At 41.9% G+C, this 23,486-nt stretch overlaps 1 protein-coding gene across 6 annotated transcripts in view; it reads right to left on the reverse strand.

Moving 5' to 3' along the window:
* The window catches only part of LPP (LIM domain containing preferred translocation partner in lipoma), a 666,907-nt gene that overhangs the window by 166,274 nt on the left and 477,147 nt on the right, over positions 1–23,486 (reverse strand). For all 6 annotated transcript variants that reach the window (XM_064582229.1, XM_064582145.1, XM_064582041.1 and 3 more), the window contains one exon: positions 2,596–2,722. In XM_064582229.1, coding sequence (XP_064438299.1) covers positions 2,596–2,722 — 127 coding nt within the window. The remainder of the gene's footprint in view (positions 1–2,595; positions 2,723–23,486) is intronic.

Genomic DNA, 23,486 nt, shown 5'->3' on the forward strand with positions numbered 1-23,486 from the left:
ATTAGCTGTTGATGTTGGGCACATTACTTAATATTTCAGTGCTTCAATTTCCTAATATGGAAATAATAATAGCATTTACAGGGTTATATATTTTCTATAAGGATGAAATGAGTTAATTCCTATAAAGTAAATAAAATAGTGATGCCATATTGTAAGCACTCAATAAACATTAATTCCACATTCTCTCTCATGGTTCATAATCCTTATTTGGCAATGATTATTTACCAATTTGTGACTTATGCTCTATTTTCGTGAGGAACTTAAATTTAAATCAGGTATTATTAATGGATTTTTAATAGGCATATCTTATTTTCTTTAATAAAGCATGGGATAACTTTGATCTTTGAGGATATTCTATATGCCAACAACTCTGCTAAGTGCTTTCTATAAATATTTTACCCAATACTCAAAATTTAACAGTATGAGTTAAAGATTATTTCCATACTACAGTATGAGTTAAAGATTATTTCCATACTACAGATAAAGCAAAACAAAAACAAAGATTGAGAGAGCGTAAGCAACTAAGATAGTTCTTGAAGGCAAAGATAGTATTTAATTTATATCTGTTTCCCAGAAGGCTTAACACATATTCATTAACACAATTACTGTCTATGTTCAATTTTCTTTATTGCTATGTATTTAGTTGCTATGATATTTGAGGTATTTATTCTTGTTATATTAGTTTGCTTTTTATTTTTAATATACTTCGGTACAGTAGCCTTATTTTTTGCTTTTAACATCATCTTTTAAAAAGTTTACCTAAGAGGGGCGCCTGGGTGGCTCAGTTGGTTAAGCGACTGCCTTCGGCTCAGGTCATGATCCTGGAGTCCCAGGATCGAGTCCCGCATCGGGCTCCCTGCTCGACAGGGAGTCTGCTTCTCCCTCTGACCCTCCTCCCTCTCATGCTCTCTGTCTCTCATTCTCTCTGTCTCAAATAAAATAAATAAAATCTTTAAAAAAAAAAAAAGTTTACCTAAGATTCCAATATAAAACTTCCCCCACATCAATAACAAGAGCATGATACACTTTTAGTATATTTTAATATAACCAGAGACTTTTAAAAAATATTCTCCATGCATTTGTCCTATCAATTTGTGTTTAGCTTTTAGCTTTGTTGTATTTTGTTGGGAATAATGCTGTTTCTATGGGAACTTACTAGTGTTGAAAGAAATTCTAGAAAACATTTGCTCTACACTTTTGATTTACCAAGGTGGGAAATGGGGCTCAAGCAGATGGGGAACATTTCACTAATTCTTAGCCAGTCAAAGGCACAGAAAGGACCAGAACCAGAATTCTTTTTTCCCACTGTTGTCCTATACCTATATACAAATCATGCCATGTTTTTCATATCCTATCCCATTCCATCTATGATGTGGCTTTGGACCAGTGCCCTCAGTTCACCTGTTATTACACATTCCCAAACAGGGAGCAAGGGGAAGACATGAAAATAGCAAATATTTGAAGAAGTGAAAGAAAGCTCTGTGTAATGTTTCCACCTCTATGTCTTTGCTCCTGCTCCCTCCCCCCGCAAATATAATCTCCTTTCTCTACATGTCCTTCAAGTGATGCTACTCAAACTGGGGTCCATGGATGGGGATCTAAGAAATGTCTACCACCCTGCAATGAGACAGAGTACAAAAACAGAGAGGGAGTATTTAGGAAAGAGGGTAACACTTCAACAGGGTAATTTATTCCTGTTAAATCTCATAATGGTAAAACTTGGCCTTCCATTTTGTATTCTCTTCATTTCATTTTCTTAGTAATTAATTTTAATTGTGCTCTATACAAATTTTGGCCTCCAACAGATCGGGGAGGAAATAGTTTTTATCACAGAAAATTTGGGAGGTACTGATTTAAAAGGCCCAAGTTCAGGTGCCACCAATTTCTTTATAAGGCATTCCCGATGCTCCTGGTGAATAGAGCTTTTAAATTTTATAGTATCTCACATAAGCCTCTCTTATGCCTCTTACAGCTTTCTACCAAGATTAGTAATTATTCATGTGTTTTTTCTTATCTCTTCTGAATAACTACAACCTCCCTGAGGACAGGTTATGTATCCATAACACCTCATAATTGACATATAGTTCATAAATTCACATTACCCTCATTGACTGGATGGAATAACCATTCATAATTATTCACAGATTTGGAGGGGAGAATGTTGAAAAAAATACAACAGGAACATCGTTTCCCAAACTCTCATAGGGGAAGAATTGAGAGTGCAGAATTTAGACCCTATTCACTTCCACATTTTGTATATAAATATTTAGACCAGTGAGGAACCTGAACACATACAGAAACCCTATTTCTGCCTAAGGAGAAGCTTTTAAGTTGTCATAAATTTGTTTTGAAATCACATTTGTATCTCAAGAAACTGCACAGGACCCTTGCACTTTTAGTGTGAGCTAAACAGATATCACAATTACGGCGGTCTCACAAACCAATTTCCAGAACACTCTGTTGTGTGCAGATGCACACCAACTCCAATGCACCCAGCCTCAAATCCTTTACCAGTGGAGCTGATAATACCCTTAATTAATAATTAAGAAAAACAGAAGGCATTTATTTCAGAAACCAGCTCTAGGCCCCACTCACCAAAGTATTCATCAGCAGGTGGATTTTCCATATCATACAGCATCTTCTTGGTCAGGTGTTCAAGCTCATCTTCAGGGCGGAATGAGGGGGGGACAGCTGGAGGCCCCATGGAACCTGTTTGTCCACCCTGAAAGGCAGAAGACACATAGTTCTTTAAGTACAATCTAGACAATCAAGACAATCACACAGTATTTGCACTGTAGGCAAAAAAGTACTGGACATGGCTATTAAGAGATCTGTGGTTTACAATCAGTTTTATCAGTTCTTCAGGGTCTGACCTGGGACAAACCATTTTACAGGATCCACTTGTCTTATCGAGATGAGTCATCTATTGGGCTTTAGAAATCCATGTTTACAACAGTAGGGATTCATTTCATTCAACAATTGCTAAGCAGTCACTATGTACCGGTTGTATATTTATAAAAACAAGGTATGTTGATTCTCCCCCCCTTCCCCGACTTAAGGAGTTTATGGTCAAGTGAGAGATTCAGGTCCTTCAATAATTAAAGATAAAGCAACTATATAAAGTGCACAACCAGGGTACATAAAGGGACCTCTCCTGAAGCCCGAAAGGAAGAATTCCAGAGGAGAGGCAGACACAGACTAGGACTTACTCAGCTAAAGGGCAGGAAACTTACAGGTGGAAGTTTTTTACATTCAGGTGAGAAAAAGGCCAAGTGGCATAGGGGCTTCTGGCAGTTGAATATTTCTGCACCATGTATAAAACTTGAGGTAGGAGATGAGATGGGTCTTATGGGGCACAGGAGTGCACAAAGTGAATGACCCTGTGTTCCAGTTAAGGAGGTTGAGTAGCTTCTCCCCATAGGACTACAAACAGCCATGTACCAAATGATGTACCTTCGTACATCAATAGCATTGATGCTGGACTGGTGTTTAAATAGGTGGGTGAGCCAGAATTATAGCAATGTCAGGGAATCAAGTGTCAGGGGAAAGATTACTTGAGACGTTCAACCAAGAATCTGAAGTATGTAGAGAAAGAAGGAAGGCCAGGTGCCAGATGTAAAATAGCTTTGCACTATGTAAATAAAAGGGAACTTATTATTGTATTTCCCTTTGCCTACATTATAGCTTTGCCCATTTCCAATATCACACCCCAGCATCTTTATTCAAAGTGCTTGTAACAGAAAAAAACTTACAAAAAGTTAATAATGACATCCACGATAGCTGATGGGGAGAGCTGAGATTGTGAGAATGTTCTTTCCTTGATGCTTACGCATTCTTAAGTTGTTGATCAAGAGACTCTCCTTTCATGAACAGTTTACAAGAATCAGTTCAACAAAACCTGAAGCTGCATATTCATTCACCTATTATCCATACTATAGCAAATGTGTTCTTGGATGTGAAAATCCTGTAAAGTATAAATCCCTGTACAAATGTTTTATCCTTACTACCAACATTTATTTCCACCACTCCAAGATGCATATTAATTATTTGTGTGATGTCTGAGGCATAAAATGCCTTCTACAATTATGTGAAGTTGTTAATTGGCACTTACTTTGGACTTTTCTCTGTATTTTCCAGTTTTTTAGGTTTTTAAAAAATGGGTAGAAAGTTGGACTATAGACATACAGAAGGCCAAAAAAGGCCAAGAATTTTTTATGTTGGTTATTAATCTTACCCTGGGTTTTTATTTCATTGTTGGGCAATTTGGATTGGAGAATGGACAGCAGTGAGCAAACTATGACATATGGCTAGTGACAAAGACAAAAAATAGAGCTGCATGCCGAAATCTCTTATTCATTGTGAGATAAGGAAATCTGACACCCAAAAAGATCAGTGCAGAGCTAGTTATGATAAACCCAGCACAGGGGCCCATCCTAGACTCATTTATTCAATAAACATTAAATGTTCAATGGAAGGCCTCCTCTAAAGTGCAAATAACATTTGAACATTTGACGAGTGATTTGCTAGTAATATTAAATGTTCAATAGCACAGATGTTATCCACTTCTAGGAAAATTTTGCAGAAATAATCATAAAATTATTTGACCAAGGCCAGTCACAGGAACTATATGTGGAAAAAGAAGGAACCAAAAGTAACAGTGTAACTATCTGTCCATGGGTAAGAGGTTACTTAAATGGACAATGATAGATACATACAATGGAATGTGAACAGGTTTTAAGAGAACATTATATATCTATCCGTGTAAGTATGAAAGAAGATGGTGTAGCCATGCTATCAAAGGGACAGATCCAGTGATAGGATGGGAAATCTAAATGATGGCCCCATTTTTGAAAAGTAAGTACAGTTTAATTATCTACTGTTCTCTATATAGGTAGGGAGAAGAGTCTGAAAGGACATATACTCCTGTGTTAAAGGGGATCATCTCTGGGTTTGGAATCCTGAGGGCCTTTTAATTTCTAAGTTTGTGTTTCTTTTACAGTATGTAATTCGACTTCTGCAATCCATGAAATACAACTTTTCAAATGCAATGAATTCAAGTGATAAAGATAGGCTGGATACTAGCAAAGCCCTGGAATGGGCTAACCCAGGTCAAGGGGGAGCTCTGAGAGGAGCAAAAGGCTGAAGGTGGGACACAGTTGGGTGTGAGTGGGGAAAAATGCAAGTGGTTCTGTGTTTAAAACTGAAGAGGTGAGAGAAAGGAAGGGCCAGCTCATGACTGCCATGCCATCCTGGGCACTTTGGTCTTTTCTAGGGGCCAGAGGCAACTCTGAAAATCTGATGCGCTCAACTCCCTTTTGGCAGAGACTGGCATTCATAAAAAGACACACCAACTTTACTTACAATTTCAGGAAGCTCACAGGCTACAGGGAACATATCTAAAGACCCTCAGGTAGGAACATCCAGGCAACAGAAACCTAAGTGGGGATTTTCAGCAGGGAGGGGAGCTCATCAGATTAGAAAGGTCTCTCTGGAGTGGAAGGAGGATGGGAGAGCTATGAGACTGGAATGAGGCGGTGGGGTGGGAAGCTTATCTTAAAACATATGTGGCCAGAGAGTGAAGGGACATACTGTGTGGCAGTGGCATGAGAGTTGGAGACAGAGGTTTAACTCTGGCAATGGCTTGGTGTCCTTAGAAGACCTCGTGAACTCTTCGTCACATCAGATTTCCTTCTATAAAACGGGCTTGTCAACGCCCCCTCACAGTCTCTGTGAGGATTAAAATTAAATTGTGGGGCACCTGGGTGGCTCAGTAGGTTACACGTCTGACTCTCAATTTCAACTCAGATCATGATCTCAGGGTTTTGAGATCAAGCCCTGTATGGGGCTCCATGCTCAGTGGGGAGTCTGCTTGAGATTCTCTCTCTCCCTCTCCCTCTGCCTCTCCCTGTGTGATGCTCTCGTTCTCTCTCTAAAATAAATAAATAAATCTTAAAAAAAAAAAAAATCAGAGAGCTTGCATCTCATGCTGTAGAGAGCTTAACTGCTTCCTCAAACCATGGTAACAAAGGGACTCTCTTTGGATCCCAACCCACCTCTGAGGGAGGGGATAATCCCAGTTCACCTGACAGAACTGAAGACAAGGATGGAAAAATGACCTACATCTTGTTTTCTAGGCTTACAATAAGGAGAGAACTTAAGCCCCAAATAGGCTGTCATCTGACTCCAAATGCCATGCGTTTTTCCGATCAAACACTGCTTCCCATGGAGAAAGTGGAGACATGTATGAAATATTACCTGTAGTAATAATGGCATTGGCTGTTTTAATTTAAATCAACAACTATTAAGGAAACTCTGATCATTCCTGCTCCCAGTGTTAGGGCAGACCCTCAGGGAATGGACACGGCTTATCATGGTCTGGGCCTCCTGTATCTGCTTCCCTTTTAACATCAAGAGAGGCAGCAAGAAGGCCAGCCAGGTGCGTCCTTTGCCAGCAATTTCGATTCTACCCTTAACACTTACGTTACAAGTAGAGGTCCTTCTTTCAAAGTATTTACACTGTCAGGACTTCACAGATTTTAAGACAAATATATCATTCCTTTTATTCTCCAAATACGTCCTATTTGCTTGAGATACGGTTTCTGAAATAACATATTTGGAAAGGTGTTTTCCTTTTCTTTTACATTCTAATCCCATATAAATGCTAACCTTGGATTCCTGGTTTTTCTTATGAGGAAGGACCCCCAAGAGAACATGTCTTCCAGAGTTTGTGAACGTTATTTGGCCATAGAACGCCCCCTGGCCTCTGCCCCCAAACAGTGCACAAAACTGAACATCCATGGAAAACAAATTGCTAAAAACACAGGGTCCTCAGTGTCCTGCATGTCTCTCACATGAAGGAAGACGCAGCCCAGGCCTTTCTTTGAGGTTCAAGTCCTTTAAGTACTTTAGGGCTTTTCTCCCTGGGGTGAAGAGACCCCTCTTCATTTCTCTTTCTCAGGAGTGTTAGAGACTCTACACGTCCTAAGAAAAGGCAGGCAACTGTCCAATGTATCTTTTAAACAAGCAGCTTCCAGCATTGTGTCTGGGTAATAGAACATGATTGAAAATTTGTGGGGTGGGGGCCGGGAAGGGATGTGTTGCTTTCTTTTGTTTGTTATTTCTTCAAACGCAGAGATGTGCACAGGATCAGCAGTATAGTTACTGTGGCATCATAATAATTCCTTGCATTTCTGTGATGCTTTGCAGGGTGCCTGTTTTCACATCCCCGTAATCCAAATGTTTATGCAACAGCCCCGTGTAACAAGTAATCTTCCTTTAGGGTGAGCAAGGTGAGGCCCAGAGAGGGAAAGTGAGCAGCCTGGCATCTAGGACCAGCCCTGAAAATCAGTGGAGTCCTGACTGCCACCACTGTGCTGAGTCAGGCATGTCCCAACGACACGGCAGTGGCTGGTTCTCAGTGCCCAGGGCATCTACATGCCCTTCTACTCCATTCTTCCATAGCGACTTGGATTTTTTTCGGAGTAGAGGTCTACTGCTAAATAGTGAAACGAAAGTCCTGCAAAGCAAATATAAACAAAGCCTCGAGCCTTTTCTAAGAAAAAGACATTCTTCTAAGTATCAATATTAATCACTAATAGGTATGTTCTTTGAAATGCCTGAAACTCCTAGAAGGGGCAAAACGCACTGTATGGCCTACAGATGAGTTACTGAAAAATGAATTTCAGAAGACTGCCTCAAAATTCTCTTAAACATGCCTTTCCTAAGAATTTGCCAAGTGTCGGGCACTATCATTTTAAACTCAAATTATTCCTGATTCCCCCACCCTGACAACTCACAGTTTAGGAAGAAAGAGACGTGAAAATAGAAGAGCACAATAAAGTGTAAATACTAAAACACAGGGATGAATTCAGTGATCTGAGATGGGAGAAGGCTATCACTAAAGCTATTACGTCTTAGTTTGATCTTGAAGGATAAGTTGGATTTCAACAAATGAAAGAAAGAAAGAGAGAGAGAAGACAAGACATTCTAAAAATAGCATGTATAAAAGAACATGCATATTAGAAAAAAAAAATGTGAAGAAATAGGGGAGGAACAGAGCTAGATGAGGCTAGAGAAATGACCTGTGGTCAATGTCAAGACTATTGTCGGCAACACAGAATCATCAGGAGATTTAAAACCGGGTGTTCACTCTATCAAAGTCACGTTATTGAAATATACATATTGGCAACATCTTCGAACACCAAGTCTAATGACGCCTTAAAAAATGTAACCAGATAGCACAGTACTTGTGAGCAATTTAATGGCTAATATGCTTAAGGACTCTGATAGTTACTAAGTGAGGCAGAGACTGCTAACTGCTCTCCAAAATCGATTTTCTCCTCTTTCTGGGCACACAGCTGGACTCCACTCTCCCTTGCAGTTAGATGTGGCCACGGGAGGCACAAGAAAGAAGAAGCATACTCTGTGGACAGCTATCCACTGCCCAGGCTGGTCTTTCTCAAATTGCTCTTCAAGGGAGACTGGGAAGAAATATGCTCAAAGGTTAATGGTCGAAAATGATGGGAGAGTGGTTTATATTCCTTCTCTTTATATTTTCCTTTATGTCCCCTTTTTTATAGTAAAAAAAATCCCCCCCCCCCAAAAACACTTTTTTTTCTTGACACAAAAGTGTCAGAAAATGGAAAATGTCCAAGCATCTGCAACTGGTTCCTCTTTGTCATGGTTCTTTTCTTGCTAGCAGCCCAGCTTATAATATTCTGGGGAAGGCTTATTATGAATACTGTAGCCAAATTTGGATCTAGGTCCCAGGTAAAAGTTATGGGTGAGACTGTGCAAAAATCAGGACTGTTTCTGCAAACAAAGTGAGTATGGACAGAGTCCTCTGTGAGCAAGGGAACTGCCAGATTAAGAAGAACACAAATAAGGATATCGTCATATTTATATATCACTTGACAGTATTTGAAGGGTTTTATATATTCTTACATAGGAACCCATAAGCATAGAGGGACCTATTTATCTCTCTAATCCATGTTCTGCCTTTAGCTGGTCCAGTAATTTTGATCAAATCATTTCTATTCCCCGAGCCTTAGTAGCATTCTGTGCAAAATGATGTGTTCAAAGATTCCTTTGATTCTACCCTATCTTATTTTTGTGCCCATAATATGCAGGGCACATATCATTACAGATATTTATAGGGAAATCACAGATAATTCCTATTTTCGGGTACTTTGTAGTCTATAAAAACAGACACACACTGAGTAAGTGGAAACATCATCATTAAAGAGATTTCCATTTACAGGAGGATTTAAACTACTTGTCAGCATCCCCTGAAACAACCTAGAACTTCATTCAGCATTCTGAATCTGAGTAAGTGGCTGGCAGGTCACAGGGTTTCTTCAGCCTACTGAACTTTCACTACATGTGGTGCATGAAAATCAAGAACAAAGGTTCAACACCCTATCCAACCACCACCCCTCCTTGGGTGGAGAAAGAATTTCCCCAGCCCTCCTAAATACAAAAGGAAGCACAGCAAACAGCCTGCACTGGGGGTACAAACAGTGAAGACCCCAAGGAGAACACCTACCACCTTGAATCTCTGTCACCACCAATTTAACTATTTAAATATATGTGTTAAGGATCCATTTTACAAAATGGCGACCCACCCTCTGTCATCATGTCAGCCTCTTGAGTTACTCTGATTCTGACCTCACAGTGGGTCCATTTGTCTCCTGCGAGTCCTTACCCACCACCCTTTGTCTAGTTACAAAGTGCTAGATAAGTTGAACTTAGTACAAATCTGAACCTTACCAGAAAAGCACCGCCCCAGCAGATAAACACTGGGAAGAGACAGCCAAGATATTCAGAGAGATTACATGATAATGAATACTCTATCACTCGGGGACCAGAGCTGCTCACTTTTCTTGTCCATTTGTAATGATGTACAAGAGGTTCCTTCTCTCAGAGGGAAAATAACTTCAATTATGTGTTCTTGAAAAAAGAAACATTGAAATTATCTTCTTTCGAAAGGTAGAATTAGCCCCATTTTGGAGCTGAAAGCCTGCCAGAAAAAAATATATTTCTGATATTTTCCTTCTTTTTGTTCCCCTTCTATTTAACTATGTCAAGTTTGCAGTTTGCAATTTCCGGAGGCTGCTTCTCCTTTCTGACTCTCACTGAATTATCATACTCTACTCTCAACGTCTCACTTTTAATGGAAGGAGCACCCTTTCAGGCCAAGGGCAGAAGATTTGCTGCATACCCACTCTGCTTTGGGTTAAAAGCAGTGGGCCACAGGGAAGGAAGGGGCTGGATGAACTGCCTCTTAACAACTAGAAACCCATAAATGGATACTCCTCACAGCTGCAGGGGAGCAGAAAAGTGTGCTCTTAGTTCTCCTATTCTTAAGCTCCATTTTCTTGGAGAATGAATGGTAAGGCCACAAAGAAGAAGACCCAGAAATGTTGACTTGAAAAAGTTGATTCTAGCTTTGAAACCCATTCCAGTTAGTTTTCAACATTCAAAAGCTTGATTTTCTTACAACCTCTTTTTCATATTCTCTTTCCTGTGCCATGCATCGATGCCTCTAAATCACCCTTCTTCAGCCAAATTAGGAGTCACAGCCAAGGATGGATGATTCTGAATTACAGCGTGGTAGATGTCACTGCAGCGGGAATCGGGGGAATTTACTTGGCGTCCACTAAGGGGTCATGTGTTGTTTTGCGCACAGGGAGCGATGGCGATGTAGGCTGAGCAGAGAGCAAGGTGGCCCCTCTCCACACTCACCACTCTCAGTCAGGTAGCCTCCAGACTGCCTGGGCATGGAGCATGCTGGTTCCCAGGCCTGACGTCTGGGGCACCGTTTCAGTTCCCTGGTGTTTGTTTCTCTATTATGGATTTTCTCATCCCGCAACTGGAAGTTAATAATATCTAATTCATATGAGGAACCTTTGTAAAATATTAAACATCACATAAGTGGCAGTTCTAATTACCAGGAGGGACAGCTTACAAACCACTAACAAAGATGATTTTCTTCTTGGAAGTGGAATGTCTGCAGAGTAAGACTCTCTCTTGAGCTCTATATTTGCTGATAGAGCACTTCAGCGGAGTATATCTCAATTTCACCCTAACTGTTTTAGCAAGAGATGGAATCACTCTGAGTTCTTTTAACTACACACCTTGAAATATACAACATTTGGTGGACACACACCTTGCTGGCTCTCCAAATGGTCAACCGCCCCACATTCTAGCCTTTGGCACCAAAAGATAAATTGTACAGCAGGGCTCTCATGTTTGGCTCTTTGGAACAAGGTAGCCTCCCTCATGCTTTCCTGCCGTGATGAATTTCAGGCAGATAAGGCACCACTACAGATGCTGTCCCACCTGGCAGGTAAGAAGTAGGAACGGTGAGAGGCAGGAAACCCAGAGCCTCAGCGTCAGGGAGAAGTGAGTCCAAAGACCTCTTGCCAACCAACGCTACAGCTCCCACGTCGGTGCTCCCAGGCAGCCCTCCTTAAGGGAGAAAGTGAGTTGCCTCTGTGGGGTGGTAAGATCTCTCTCATTTCACTCCCCTCTTATATACACTGTTTCTACCCAAGGCTAAAAGAACCTATTTCTACAATACTATAGCTAAAACCCACATGTTTTTTCACTCCCATAATCTGGCCTTCTGTATGTTATGTCTAAGGGATTGGCTGTAACAAAAGGCAAGACAATTACATTATTTCCATTGGAAGGTTTCACCTCAATGAGACACAAGATATAAAAGTTTGATTATGGGAAGGAACTGTCCTTCAAGGTTGTTTTCAAACTAAACCAGGTCTTGGTCTTCGCTGTGCCCCACTAGTTAGTGCCCTGCTATGACTTCTGAGAAAACCTTTCATCTTCATATGGTTGCCTGGAACAATGGAAAAAGCTAGTTTCTCCAACAGTGGGAAGAAACATCTTACCCCAACACACTCTCCCACAGATAAGCCATCCTCAACCAGAAGCTACATTCTCATAAAGCTGTATCAGACACCACAGTGTGCCTCCTATCAGGGCTCCTTCCTTGACTGTGGTTCTAATCCACTGTGTTCAAAATGGGGTTTTAGCAATTCCTTATCATTATTTGGACTGTCTCATAATTCTTGCCATTATCATAATATCATAGTTCTTGCCGTTCTCAAGATATTAAAATAGTACACCTAATAATTACAGATGTATAAAAACATATACGTGAGAGTGCCCAAATGTGTCTATGTGGGTAGGTATAAAAAAAAGCAGATACTAGAGGGAAATATACCAAAATAGCTCACGCTCGGATGGTGGGATTATGAGTAAACTTTTGCCCAGTGATTTTTAAATTATCTACCTTGCATATAGTAAACATGGATGACCCTTGGAAAATAATAAGTAGACTTTATAAAACATGGGATTTCTGTCTTTTCTTTAGTATTTTCACATACGAAGCCAGAAGGGAATGGAGAATCTAAGGTGGGGACAATTTGTTGAAAAAAATAAAAGCACCTAGATTTTCAGTCCTGATATGCACGGAAACACTTTCCTACTGTACAAGCTGTTTCTATCTAGTGGGCTTGACAGATGCCTGAACGTGACACAAGACACTGAAATAACATGCAAATCAGTTTTTCGGTTTTAATATGCAAATATGACACTTGGCACATCACTTTCCATGGCTGGGGTAAATTGCTGTTTTTGAGTTTTTCGTGGGAAATGCACGCCAGCCAACAAATGGTTAACTCCCCATATTACACCTAACACAAGGTGGTTTTCATTTGAGTCAGAAAGCTTCTTGCTCAGCGATCCACAGCACTTTGGATGCAAAGAAAGGGCATGTGTTTTGCTCAGTAACAAAGCCACCGGCAGCGAACACGCATGCCCTCCGACAGACGCACTGATCACATTGGATTTCTGGGCCTTGGCGGGGAGGCAGGCAAAGTGTCTCCGTGAGAATCACAGAGACAAAGTTTTTTGCTTGACCCGTGAAAATCAAATCAAAGTAGTTCAACATTGTGAGAAGATTAGCTTCTGGCTGGAGACAAAGAAGAAGGAGTCAAAAGTCCCTGCTTCTAGGGTATTCGAGCGGTGTGGAAAACTATAGCCTCTGGTGAAATCTACATTAAATTATCCACAAATACTAGTAATTAGGTATTAAGGCAATCATCAAGATAATTGAGAGACACCCAGTTCAAGGAATTCATAATCCAGTCAGGCAGTCAAGGCTCATGAAGGAGAAATACAAGAATGAAGCAAAGCATTGACTGTTGATAGTAGTCAGTATGGCTTAGATGCCTGAGAATATAGGCTCTAGGGGCGACCTACCTGCTTGGGTTCAAATCCCACATCCTCTACTTACCAACAGTGTGACCTGGGGCAAGATGTTTCAGTTGACTAAATATGTGTTGCCTAAATCATAAAATGGGGTCAATTGGGTTTGCCTCATGAGTTCAATGAGAAGGTCCATGTAACTCATTTAGCTGCTTGCACTAATTAAGAAACTATTATTATCCTTAAACATAGGCTATGCTATATAAATATCATGTGAACAGATCAATGGATAATATGGATTCAGAGGAAAGAGAGGTTACAGTGGACTAGGGCAGACCAAAAACATTCCAAGAGGATCAGGGGGCTTGATTTTAGGACTTGAGGGAAAGAGAGAAAACACTTTGTAGTTCTATTGTCCTTTACAGCCAACAAAGAACCCCGGTATAACACTCACGCACACTAGATTTCAGTTAATGCTTCCCAAAGCATGAGAGCATGTTTTCTGTACCAAGAAACAAAACAAGTTAGTGGTTTAAGTGACTATAAAAAGTGGCAGAGCCAGGAGTTAAACATGAGTCTTCTGATCCAAGCTCAGTGTTTTTCCACTAATTTACAGCTGCCTCTATATATTCATTTAGAAATATGAAACTTACATGATCTATCATAAAGGTTAATCAAGATAGTCAACCTCACTGATTAAAGCATGATGCTAATTATATCAGAGGTTGGAGACCAATGTGGCCCCTTCTACTTTCAGAAACATTGATTGTGGTGTAATGGAGAAAGCGTGGGCTTCAGAAGCAGACAAAGCTGGTGCAAATACCAAGTTATATCACTTCTTTTGTATAATATTTTTTTAAACGTCTTTTAGCATTAGCTTCTGCATCTGTAAATGGGGTTAGGGGGCAGGCAAGAGAGAGGGAATGCCCCATGTCAGGGCCACTGTGACTAATACCTAAAATGGTACACGGTGTGTGTTAATATTTAACAGCGGCTCATGACTTGTATTAAATGCTCACAAACAATCTGTCACATCTGAGCTACGGATGTCTTTCAAATGTGGCAGTGAAGGTGGATCAGGGAATATGAATGAGTCAGTGTCATTCATTGGTACAGTGGCAGAGGGAAAAACGAGCACACTCTGATGTGAATGTAAAGACCAGCAGCTTTCTTATTGCTAACTGATCATCAACCACGATTCACATAATAGTAATTCTCTTGAAGGAATATCCCTTTCCATAAACTCTGAAAGACTGAAATGCATAAGGGTTTAATTTATAATATTTACCAATTTATAACTGACGAGACTGAAAATAAACAAGAACACTGAGTGTTCAGCAGGGGCCAAGCAATGTTCAAAATATTTTACATCAACTCATGTACTCATCACAGCCACCCCATCAGATGGTTACTATTCTGATTTTACAATAGGGTGATCCTCACGGGAACTGGGAATTTGGGATTTGAACCTCGTCATCGACTCCAGAAAGTACACACTTAACCATCACACAAACTGTCTCAGCTGCTTGACCCATCTGCATCTTATTAGAGGGATTTTATGACTTCTTAGGGGAATTTTTTTTAAAGATGTATTTATTTGTTTTAGAGAGAGAAAGGGAGTGCAGAGGGGAGGGGCAAAGGGAGAGAGAAAGAGAGAGAGAGAGGGAGAGAGAGAATCTCAAGCAGACTCCGTGCTGAGTGTGAACGCAGAGCCTGATGTGGGGCTCGATCTCAAGACCCTAAGATCAGGATCTGAGCCAAAACCAAAAGTCAGACGCTTAACCGATTGAGCCACCCAGGCATCCAGATTTTTTAGGGGAATTTAATCATATATTACAAAATCCTGAACTATCAAAGGAACCTTTCTTAAGCACAAATACTACATTTTATGATGTAATATTTCCTCCTTGTAGAAAGATGGCAACTGAGAAAAAAAATAGCAAACACCCTGGGTAATCCTGCTGCAGATGGACTGAGTACAGGACTTTGAGAGGCACGGTCAATTTTGATATCTTCACTCACGATTTAGTGGGAGAAGTAGAACTGCTCTTCGAAAGATGACTTACTTAAAAAAAGAAAAAAAAAAAAGACTACTTATTTCATCAGTCTCAGATACAAGCTGGCGTGTTAATGGCAAATCTTAAAATAGTAAAAGGAGATGATAAGTAGCACTGTACTTAAAGGTGGGTAAAGGGAAACGCATGGAGAAGACATGAATGCACTTTCATGTGAAAAACTAAAAGATAATGCCATTTTCTAGTGACCAGAGTAATATTTTTTTCTGCTGGGTTATGACCTAACCGTGGATAAAATACTATGAAAGTAATGCATTTTACAAGAACTAAAGCCTTTCCAAAATGTGTCAAGCAGTAGTCTATCTGGGAGGAAACTCCAGATCCCCTGCAGACTCTGCGAATTTTAGAAACTGAAGACATACTAGAGGTCACCGAGTGGTAGAGGAGTCCCTTTATTTATAAAGTGAAAACTGAGGGTCGGGGAGGAAATGGAGTTGTTCAAGGTCACCTAGAAGAGGAGTGGTAGAATCAGGAAGAAAGCTCAAATCGGGGAAGCAAGTCTAATCCAAAGCTAGTTAGTTCACTTTCTGTCATGAAAGATTCACTGAGAACAGCAATGCATTCTTGATGCCCCATAAAGTATGCTCATTCTTGGCGAAAATTCTGGGAGCCCTAATCTACATTTATGAAGCATTCTGAGATCCCAAGATGGAAGTTGCTATACAGTGAAAATCACTGCTGTTATTCTCAGCGAGCCTACACAGGCTGACAACAGCTGGTACAAACAGATGTGGTCCACAGAGGTTTCTGTCAGGCTCTGCTGGTACCATCCTCGTGCAAGGCTCCTTCTCCTCGACTTAGCAAAGGGTGTTTCTCCTCAGTTCAGGCAGACCCCTGAGCTTCTTGTTGCTATAGGAGAGCTCAGAGTCCTACTCAGGCTTTAATCCCTCCTCTCTCCCCTGCCATAGATCCTATTTTTCAATGCCGTGCCTTTCGGAGACACTTGTCACGTGGTGAGAATTTTCTTCATCTCGGGTCTTACACAATGTTTGAGGATTACAATAATAACATCTGTGGAGTCACTACTCTGTCGATACGTTCTCTCCTTGGACGTTAACTCTGAAGTAATCCGGTCACATAAGTTCTTTTGCTACCTCCCTTTACTGATGAGGAAAGACACAGAGAAGCTAAATAATTTGCTCCAAGTCACAGAGCGGGTATGAGAAAGAGCTAGGATCTGTGCCCAACCACACCGATCCTAGGAAACGTCTCCCAAGTTCCGGTCGCTAGAGATTAAGATGCAGAAGAACGGGGTCCAAGGTGTCACTCCAATCAGAATGAAATGGTTTGATATAATTAAGCGCCACAAACATGCAAAGGGTTATTACTATAACATTGCCATGAATATCACCAAAAGCTCTATATCCATCTCTATCCTTCTAACTCTCCAGGGTAAGAGGTAGGAAGCACGTTATTCCTGACTCCCCTCCTTTTCTAGTCAAAAAATATAATGCAGTGACTGACCCAGGTCATTCAGCTATGCCTCAACCCTCATGACAAGGCTTAATATTAGTGACTCAGCCTTCAGTGTTTCTTGAGTATGAAGAGTCTTTTGGCAAACTAGATGTTACAGTAACATGGAAATGTTAAGAGTCACATTGTTTCACTCATGAGATGCAACTTAGAAAGCTTCTAATAACACAAAAACTAAACATAACTGAGGAGATGTCTGTAAATAATACATTTATTCCAAGCACATCTGCTATGCGCCCCATAAGTGTTAGTGCTACAGAAATAACTGAAATATGGGTCCCGCCCTCTAGGAAATATAATAGGAAATATGAGACACCTGGAAATCTCCAAAAATAAGATATCCAAAGTACAATGGTTTAATCACTGCTGCCAGGACACGGACGAGATGGCTCAAGCTGGGGAGATGACAGGACACTCATAGGAAAGGGTGGCATTTTAATCAGGTCTGAGACAAAGACGGAATCCACACATCCAGGGATTCAACGAATGACATCCCAGGTGAAGACCCTAAGACGTGCACACAAGATAGTCAAGTTGAAAGGTCACCATCTTTCATTCCAGGTGAAAGCACATGTAACTGACCTCCGGCTCTTAATGTCTCTCTGTGTTTCTTTTGGATGATTTCGTTGTCTGTGCTGTGCATGAAGATGTCAGGAATGTTTTAATGAAAGTGAGGGAGCTGTCTGCTGGTACAGTCATCCCATATACAAAGCCACCTGGGGAAACATGTCTGGGGAGGAGCCTGGGACCCTGGCACGGCAGGTCAGCTGTTCTAGACTCGGGTGAACACTACATATTCAAATGCATGCTTTTTTGCGGCTGATCTTAAAAAAAAAAAAAAAAAAAATGGTTGCTTCAGGGCACCTGACTAGCTCAGTTGGTGGAGCATGATTTCTGAAGCTAACAACTCCACGCTTGGAGGAGGGCCAGGGTGGAGAACCATGGCTGCCCCCGGACTGCGCTGCAAGGGCTATCTGCCATGTAAGGGATCGGGGGCACCATGGGAGCTGGTTTTGTTAGTTTGTTTTTGCACGTTCCATAGTGTTATGTGCTGTTTTTACATAAAAGCCTGGCTGCACGTTTCCAGAAGTCCTCTCCATTCGCTCCTTAGGTGTCTACGTTCCAGGGGATATGAGGTACGTGTCACACGAAGCCAGGATTATCATAAAAGCGAGACTGAAACAGCTTGGTGTGCTTGCCTGCCTCTGTAACTTAATCCACAATCTCGGTAACTAGAGTCAAGAATTTCTTTTTCTGATGAAGAACATACGTAGAAGATAAGGACAGAACAGCCTGGCTGTTATGAGTTCTAGGTCTCTCTGCCGAGAGCCACTGGGTACTCTCTAGTCATTTCCCCTCTCTGAGCCTGGTTTCCTCCAATGGGTCTTCCATCTCCTAAAGCACATATTTCTTGTAATAAGCAAAGGGAGAAGGGGAAGTAAAATTACCCAAGTAGTTTGTGAACAGCAACATGCATAAAGGGGACACAAAAACCACCACCCACCACCACCATCATCATCATCATCATCATCATCATCATCATCATCATCACCGTTGACTGCTAAAATTTACTGAGCCAGGCCCCATTTTAAATGCTTCAGATGCACCTCATCCTCCCAACCTCCTGTCTGCCCTCACTCACCAGTGAGGAAATGGAAGCTGGAGTTCTCAGTAGAGTGCTCAGAGTACCACAGCCAGGACTCAAACATGACTCTAGTTCATGGCACACCATGCATGGTATTTCGTGTTGCACTGTGTTTCCTCTTCTCTACGGTCTAAATTTTTGGCTATGTTGTTATGTTGCTCTCATAACTAGAATGTAAAACTCGTCAATCCAAACTGTACTTACTGGGCAGGCACAAGGTGGCCAATACCTCAGTCTTCACACTTTGATTACACAGGTAAGGCTCAAATGGGAAATGCAGAGGACCCCGTAAACACAGGACCTCAAATTGACATTAAATGTAGCTGATACTGTCTCCTCTCTATGGAAGACACGGACAGAAGTATCCCAAGGGGTAAAAGAAAGGATCTTGTTTGAAGATAAAAACAGTGACAAGAAGTACCAATAATTAGCAACTAAAAATGTTCAGCAGTTGTACAAAATGGATGTTCTACAAGTTACCTGTAATATAACTAAACCTCCTTCTACAAATGAGGAAACAAAGGCCCGGGAAAGTTAAGTAGGTTGCCTACAGACTTGCAGGAAGTACAGGAAGAGGGCAAGACTCGAATCCAGGTCCGTCCAGCTCTAGTTTTTGTGTTCTTAACCACCGAACTACCTCCAGAAGAGGGTGGATGATGCGGAAGGAGAGGAAAGTGCCATGACTATTCTCTTATTCTACCTGGTTCTGACTACAGGGATTTCGGTGAGTATTTATAGAACCCATCTCTATTTCACACTGCTATTTATCATCCTTTAAAATGTGTTATTGCTCAGGCTTGAAGGGAACATAGAAATTAGGCCAACCTCTCACTTCCAACTTATAGATTAAAGGGACTTGGAACAAGTTTGGGGGGTCATTAGAAAAATCAGAAGTGGGCGCCTGGGTGGCTCCGTTGGTTAAGCGACTGCCTTCGGCTCAGGTCATGATCCTGGAGTCCCTGGATCGAGTCCCGCATCGGGCTCCCTGCTCGGCAGGGAGCCTGCTTCTCCCTCTGACCCTCCCCCTCTCATGTGCTCTCTCTCATTCTCTCTCTCTCAAATAAATAAATAAAATCTTTAAAAAAAAAAAAAAACAGGACAATAACTTTGGGCGCCTGGGTGGCTCAGTTGGTTAAGCGACTGCCTTCGGCTCAGGTCATGATCCTGGAGTCCCGGGATCGAGTCCCGCATCGGGCTCCCTGCTCGGCAGGGAGTCTGCTTCTCCCTCTGACCCTCCTCCCTCTCATTCTCTCTCTCTCAAATAAATAAATAAAATCTTTAAAAAAAGAGAGAGAAAAAGGGCGCCTGGGTGGCTCAGTTGGTTAAGCGACTGCCTTCGGCTCAGGTCATGATCCTGGAGTCCCGGGATCGAGTCCCTCGTCGGGCTCCCTGCTCGGCGGGGAGCCTGCTTCTCCCTCTGATCCTCCCCCCTCTCATGTGCTCTCTGTCTCTCTCATTCTCTCTGTCTCAAATAAATAAAATAAAATAAAATAAAATAAAATAAAATAAAATAAAGAAAAATCAGAAGTCTAGTTGGGAAATAAATGAAAACTTCTCTTTAAGCAGGTGGAGCAGTCCCTTTGAGGCAACATATTTTTCACTTCAAAGGGTACTTCATACTAGCATTACTATGGCAAATGTAGAAGCCTGTAGGTTTAGGTTTACTGAGCTGTAACTTCCAAAGCGAAAGCCTAAACCCACAGCAAACAGCAAGGTCAGAGACCAAGACTGAGGTGCCATGTGCTACAACAAACATTGGTCTGAGGACCCAGAGAACAGGATCTAAGCCCTAAATCTGCCACAAATGGGTCACACGACCTAGCCTATGTCACATCATCTCCCTAGGCCTCACTTGCCTCTTCTGGACCAAGGAGGTTCCGCCTATGCTTCCCAAGGTAGGTTTGAAGATGACTACCCTTGGAAGCGTCATATAAACCTTTAAGAGTTTGTCCAACGTAAGTACAATGCCTTGAGTAGCAGACATGGCCTATGATGGAACAACTTTACCTTATGATCAGTCAGTGCAAGAGACACAGTGATCTCACAGGTCAGAGAAGCAAATTCATCTTAGGAACCCCATTCTGAATTTCCTAAGGTCACTCACTGAGCCGAAAAATGAGCTCAGATCTCCTTATAATACTGTCATGTGCTAACCAGACAAAAAGCACTAATATCTTTTTAAAGTTTCTTTGATGGAAAAGCAAATCTCTTACAGCACAAGAAGCTATACGATGTAGGTAAGTCACTTTCCTTCCATGCATCCCAATCTCCCCAGTGACTGTATGAGTACAGTGAAGGGTACTAAATGCTACACTAGGACCTCAGAGAGACTTTATTAGGAATGAGTGAAATCATGAATTGTGAAAATGCTCTGTAAATAATAAAATGTCCAACAAAGGCCAGGGACAGCCAGCCAATACCTCCTCTTTAAGCCACTGTGAGAAGGACTTTGTCAACTGCAAATACAATTGATTGCACGAGCACAGGCAAATCCACTTCCCCTGCCAAGAAGATGTGTTGCCCTTGGTGAAATAATAGCATTTTGGCCAGAGAGGGAGTTTCGTCATTTTCTTTTGACTTTGGTTCTGACTTTTGCAAGATGCATGCCTGGGATTCAGGAACTGAGCTTCCAGAACCCAACGCTGGCCCTGACTGCCGTTCATAGCCTGGAGAAAGTAACTTGGTCACTGAGACTGAGCTGAGAAGGGGCCTGCTAGCTCCAGACCCCAGGCTGAAATCCTCCCAGACCTGAGGCTTTAAACCGGCCGGGCAGCAGGGGTGGACAGAATGACTACCATGCGCCAGGCACTGCGATATAGAGAGAACCAGACTGATAGAGTTCCTGCAGCATCAAGTGCAGCCTATCCCTCTCTCATGGAATCTTTCCACATCTCAGTGAGGCAGGCACCAGTAAGCCCAATTTCCAGATCAGCGAACTGAGGTGAAGAGAATAAAAAGAAGAGAGCTGGAATTATAATCCAGGTTGAACTCTGAAACTTGCACTTGTTTTCAGCTGAACAAAAGTGCCTGCCCTCCAGGAGCTCACAATCTAGTGGGAAAGTCAGAAAGGCAACTCAATAGACTGTGAGCTCCTTGAGGGCAAGGACCGTTTTTAACTCTCGCATCTTCAGAGCCAAGCATGGGGTCTGCCATGCAGAAGGTGCTCAAATAGTGTTTGCTGAGCAGCTAAACCATAATCAGATGTTTTCCCTCTTAAAATATGAATCTAATTATATTATTCCTCAGGGCTCACAAACCTCTGCTAACCGCTCTTTGCCAATCCCCTGAGAATTATTTTAAAAAGTTATTTGCAGTCCTGCCTTCATAACCTGAATGTCCACAATGCATTGCCCTCCACATCCCCTGTGCACCACCTCCATCCAGATCCTCCACCTACCTTAGCCTATAGGTGGGATTCAGCAAAACGTTCATTGAGTGAACATACAAATACGAGAGGAGTTAGATCTGCACTATACACAAGTCATGAATATAATAATGTCTGTGAACACTAAGGTTAGATTTATCCATTAAGAAGCTTCACAGAACACAAGACAATTGATTTGGGCCATCTAACTCTAAAATTCCAAAGGCTAGATGACATTGCATCAGAAAAATTCAATCCTTTTTTTTTTTTTTACTATTAATTAGACAAATTACATCGGAACAAAACATTTTTCTTTAAATCAGAATATGTGCTGTGCCAAATTCCATCTTCTAAAGGATATGGGTGCAGGCCAAAAGCCCATCATATACATTATTGTTTTTCTTCCCCTAAGTACTTAGGGAAAATTAAGTCTCATTTGGCATGCAGTGGCTCTCAGCAAGGTCACGGTGCTTCTGGAGGGGTGCCTGGGGCAGCTGAGGTAAGAAATGTGTTTCCAAAATAAAGAAACCTTCGCCATCTTTGAAAACCAGACACTGGTTAGCCAAGGTGTCATGGAAATAGTTGGGGCTTTGGTGGCGAAATCAGAGCCAGTAAGAAAGTTGGAGATCCTCCAAAGGTAGCCCTCCCCTCCTTGACCTCAGGGCTGACTGGACCATGATGTGTTATGCGAGGGGAGGACAGCTCCGCCACTACCATGCCGTGGGATGCCAGGCATCACTCCGTTTGCTCATCTGGAAAAGGAGACAGCTGGAACTGAACTAGATGATCTCCCATAATATGGAAACCAGAAATGAGAAAGCACGGAGAGATAAGATGCAAGCGAGCACATCAATCTAAAGACTCATAAGAAAACCACCAAATTCCTTTATTATTCTGACAGGAAGCAAAGCTAAGAAAATCTCCACCTTTCAGAGAGTCTGACTTTGAGGCTCTCTCATCAGTACATACACTTCACCTTGGCCCACAGAGACCAGCTGCCTTTGTTGTTCCTCAGGCTACCCTCTTAGGGCCCCTGCCTACCATCTATTTGAAGATTAGAAGCAACTTTCACATCCTTGATGTTGAGCCCTCCCCCCACCCCCTTCTCTTGTTTTGTGGCCTGCAAATGCCACACTGAGACAAGATGGAGCAGAAACAAAGCTTCAGCTAGACGAACACTTGCTGGGTCTGTTTGACATCGCTTCTTCTCATGGTCGCTGTAGAGCACTGCCATTTCCTCCCCAGGCCTGCCCATCCTCTCAGCCATGGGTTCTTCGTCCTGGCTGCCCATCCGAACCATGTGGGGAGCTTCGAAAATAATGCTCATCCTCCTGCTCCCCGCCCATGAACAATGAACTCAGTATCTCTGGGGCTGAAGCTCAGGAACTGGTGGGGTTAGAAGGCTCCCCAGATAATTCTGACTAGCAAAGGGAGCAAGAACAAGTTATACACCAAGTTAGCTCTCTATTACTGTCTGGCATTTCTCTGGGGGAAATGCCCAACCACCCTGCATCCATGACGCCCATTAGATTTCTCCCCAGAGATAGCCATCGAGGTAAGAATTGCAAGAGAGGAGATGGGGGCAAGTTGGACCCACTCAGCTTAGTATAAAGGAGCTTAGAACATTCTATACCTTCCCTTTATTATCACTGCCTTTGGTATAGGCCTATGGCTACTACAAATAAAAACATCCAGAGGAAGA

The sequence above is a fragment of the Mirounga angustirostris genome, unplaced genomic scaffold (genome assembly GCF_029215605.1).
Source record: "Mirounga angustirostris isolate CCGP_5_RB_7025 unplaced genomic scaffold, mMirAng1.0.hap1 SCAF_1, whole genome shotgun sequence".
NCBI lineage: Eukaryota > Metazoa > Chordata > Mammalia > Carnivora > Phocidae > Mirounga > Mirounga angustirostris.